The sequence below is a fragment of the Anoplophora glabripennis genome, unplaced genomic scaffold, assembly GCF_000390285.2.
Source record: "Anoplophora glabripennis isolate ALB-LARVAE unplaced genomic scaffold, Agla_2.0 scaffold1223, whole genome shotgun sequence".
Classification (NCBI taxonomy): Eukaryota; Metazoa; Arthropoda; class Insecta; order Coleoptera; family Cerambycidae; genus Anoplophora; species Anoplophora glabripennis.
The window spans coordinates 39,458-43,517 of record NW_019417733.1 but is presented as its reverse complement, the minus strand read 5'-3'; the positions used below and the strand labels follow the sequence as shown (position 1 = coordinate 43,517).

Here is a 4,060-nt window from a genome sequence, read left to right as displayed (position 1 = left end):
GAAATAGGAACGGAAATTGAATACAAACGGATAATATTTAATCTGAAATTGCAATTATTTTAGAATACTATTTCTTAAAAAGTGACTTCGGCCACAAAAAAATCAGATTTATGTCCAGCAACCTCAAAAATAAAAACAAAGCAAAACTTTTTATTAATATTATGGTGTACTAGGACTGTTTATGTCTATCAGAATTATAGAATCAGTTGTCCATTGTGTAAATATCCTTACGCATACATGTACTACGGGGTAACCGAAGTTGTCTTTTACCATCTAGTAGTAAACTAAACTTGTTTTAAAATTTATTTTCAATAGTTTTTATTTGTTTTTAAGAGATTCCACCAGGGATTAATGCTAATATTTGTTCCTGTTATATGCGGATCATGCTTTGATTCTCTTCATACTTATGGTGGTTTTCTGAAAGACTGCCTTGATGTGCATGAAATACATAAAAGGGCTGATAAGGAACCTTATGTTAAAACTGAGCCGATTGAAACAAAAATGAAAGAAGATAGTCAGGATGGGCAGGAAAAATATGAAAACGTCGATAAGCTGTTGTATTGTATTAAACTTGAAGAAATTGAAATAAAACTTGAAAATGATCAAGATGCCCAGGAGAAATATAAAAGTACTGAACAGCAGTCTTGTATTAAATTTGAAGAGATAGGAGTAAAAGTAGAGAAAAATGATCAGGATGGGTAAGGAAATATATATGAAATTTCTCAAAATTTAAAAATTAAATCCTGAAGCACCAGAACTGTGAATTTTCGTAAATACTTTAACCTTGTCTCATTGCACTTAAAAATATTTTTATTCTTTTTTATTCATATTGCGTTTTGTCTATTTCATGAACAATTTAACATGTTTCAGTGGCTTCTCTCGTGGACCGTCGTTAGATACACAAATCTACCAGTGTAATAGATGTAAATATGAAACTAAACTTAAGGCAAGTCTGAAAAGGCATCAGCGGACACACAAAAACCCCTCAAAAGTACAAGCGTACCAGTGCGCCACCTGCAGTTTTGAAACCAACTACAAGAGCAATTTGAACAGACATCAGTCAGTGGTACATAAAGAAGTGAGGACCTACAAGTGTGATATGTGCAGTTATGAAGCGAAAGTCGAGACTCACCTAAAAACGCATCAGTTAATCCACAAAGATGCATTAAATATCCAAATGTACAAGTGTGATACATGTAGATATGAAACTAAACGAAAGGGTGATTTGAAAAGCCACCAGCTATTGCACAAAGACCTTTCCGAAATCCAAACGTACAAATGTGATAGTTGTACTTATGAAGCTAAGTATCCTAAATGTCTAAAAGTGCATCAGTTATTGCATAAAGACCCTTCTGAGATCCAAATGTACAAGTGCGCTACATGTAGCTATGAAACTAAACATAAGAGCCATTTAAACATGCATAAGTTAATGCACAAAGATACTTCGGAAATCCGAATGTACAAGTGTGATGTTTGCACTTACGTAACAAAATTTAAGAATTACCTAAAAGTACATCAAGTATCACACAAAGACCCTTCTGAAATCAAAATGTACAAGTGTGATATGTGTAGTTATGAAGCTAATTTCAAAAGCAGTTTAAAAACGCATCAGTTAATACACAAAGATTCGTCGGAAATCCAAATGTACAAATGTGATGTTTGTACTTATGAAACTAAACATAAGAGTCATCTAAAAATGCATCAACTGTCCCACAAAAATCTTTCTGAAATCCAAATGTACAAGTGTGATACATGCACATACGAGACTAAACATAAAAGCCATCTAAAAGTGCATCAGCTAATCCACAAGAACTCTTCAAGAACCCAAATGTACACATGTGATAGGTGTAGTTATGAAACTAATTTTAAAAGTTGTTTAAAAAAGCATAAGATTATACACAAAGAATCGTCATAAGTCCAGATGTACCCGTGTGATATGTGTAATTATGAAACTAAATATGTGTGATCTTAATAGGCATCATTTAATACACACAAATCTTTGAAATTTCCAAATGTACAAGTGTGATACATGTAGTTTTTAAACTAAATGCAATAATCGTCTGAAAACACATCAAATATGCAAGCTTTCAAATGTTTTCGGGATCGTACATGAACAAAGTTTAAAATTGCATGTGTTAAAGCACTAAGATCTATCAAGATTAGAAATGTACAGGTGCAAGTCAAACAAGGCATAAGCGTATTCTAATTAGGCATGATTTATTACTAACTCGTTGGGAGTGTATTAAGGCCTTACATAACCTCGAATTTGCAGCTTTAATTGTTCAACAGCAATACAGAGCCTTCATAAATGATTACAAGTCACGTAACCACCGAGCTTAGGCAACCAATGTTGCACGATTGCACCATCAACTGCCTAAATCTTAGCATCACCAATATTTATTAATTTACAATGCCAAACCGTTGCATCTACGTTTAAGGGAATGTTTCACCAGTCGGTGAAATAGATGTCAAAGGTCTGATTTAACAACCGTCGTTAAAAATCTACTGAAGTAGTTCAAACGTATTAGTTTTAGTTGCACATTGATGATATCGATTCGATTATTGCATTCGACTATACTTCATGGCTGAAATTATAGAGTGACTCATGCAGAATATAAAAACGCTAATACCATAAAGTGTTTGAAATATAAAATGGTTTTTATAACGGTTCAATATTATTAGTCTCGTATTAAATGATGTGCCGCTCTCTATGTACCTCAATAAGATCCATAATCGTCTATAGACTGAGTTACACCGAACGTCAATCTATCTTCTATGTCTATCGCACTTAATAAGGGAATATGGAAATGTTTTTTTAGTGGGTGTAAGTACTTGATTTAGTCGTCGTTAGCGCACGGGAGGGGTCAAATTCCGTGGCTCTAATAAATAACACAGCCACACAAAAAAAGAAAAGTTGTCTGTACTTTTCATGTGACATGTTATCTGTAGTATTTTTGCCTCCTGATCACAAATCCGGTATCAGAATTGAGCTATCACATCACAGGAATTTCCTAAACCTCAAAAAACAGTTAAAAAATAGCAAAAATTCATGAAAAAGTGCTAGGAAAAATACAACTTTTTTTTTTCCATATTCAAATGTTCATTTAAATATACAGGGTGGTCGCGATGTAATGGGCCAAAATTCATGACTAGATTCCTGACGTGAAAATATTGCGATTTAGACAAACTCACCTTAGTCCAAAAGTTGATACTTACAGAGATACAGGGTGTTTAATGCAAAATATTATTTTAGTTTTTTCTTATTTATTTCATAATAAATGCTCATATCGAGATGAAATTTTGGTGTTAGGGGTTTTCTGGGGCGAGAGATTGAAATATATCCATGGTTTGCTTGTAGCTCATAGAGAGCGCCACCTGCGCTAGGTCGAATGCGTTGAAAACGACAGAACTTTTTTATCTTTCAAAAATCTAATTCTCAGGTAGCAAATTCTGATTTTACAACTTCTTTTACACAAAAAAGCTATACTTTTTGATAGTCGCTATCTTGCACCGTTCTCAAGATATTTAGCTTTGGTAATTCGAGTAATCAAAATAAGGTACGAATGTCAAAAAGAACAAGAGTTTATTTCAAATTATAAATTGTGATGAACAATTGAATATCGAATATTACAATAAATGTTCAACATGTCCGCCTCCAACTTCAATACATTTATTAACGCGTTTGTTCAAAGACTGCCGTATTTTAAAATAGAGATTCTTGTTACGAAATGATTCGGCGGCATTTACAATTTTCTGCCATAGCTCTTCGCGGGTGTTTATAGTTTCTCTATAGACAACTGATTTCATGTAGCCCCAGAAACAAAAATCCATAGGATTAAAGTCAGGACTACGAGGAGGCCATAATATTCGACTCCCACGACCGATCCAACGATCCGGAAAAATGTGGTCAAGATAGTTCCGTACTCTGACAGAATAATGAGGGGGAGCTCCATCTTGCATGAAAAATAGATTTTGCCGTGTATTCAGTGGTAAATCGTCGAGGTAGTCAACTAAATGGTGCTGCAGGAAATCTAAATACAAGTCACCATTTAGATTTGGA

General features: G+C 33.9%; 1 protein-coding gene across 1 annotated transcript in view; it reads left to right on the top strand.

The window, feature by feature from the left end:
- The first annotated feature begins 501 nt into the window (after positions 1-501).
- LOC108914815 (zinc finger protein 90-like) overlaps positions 502-4,060 on the top strand; it is an 8,264-nt gene continuing 4,705 nt past the window's right edge. The window contains exons 1-2 of the mRNA XM_023456489.1: positions 502-698; positions 871-1,483. Coding sequence (XP_023312257.1) covers positions 502-698; positions 871-1,483 — 810 coding nt within the window. The remainder of the gene's footprint in view (positions 699-870; positions 1,484-4,060) is intronic.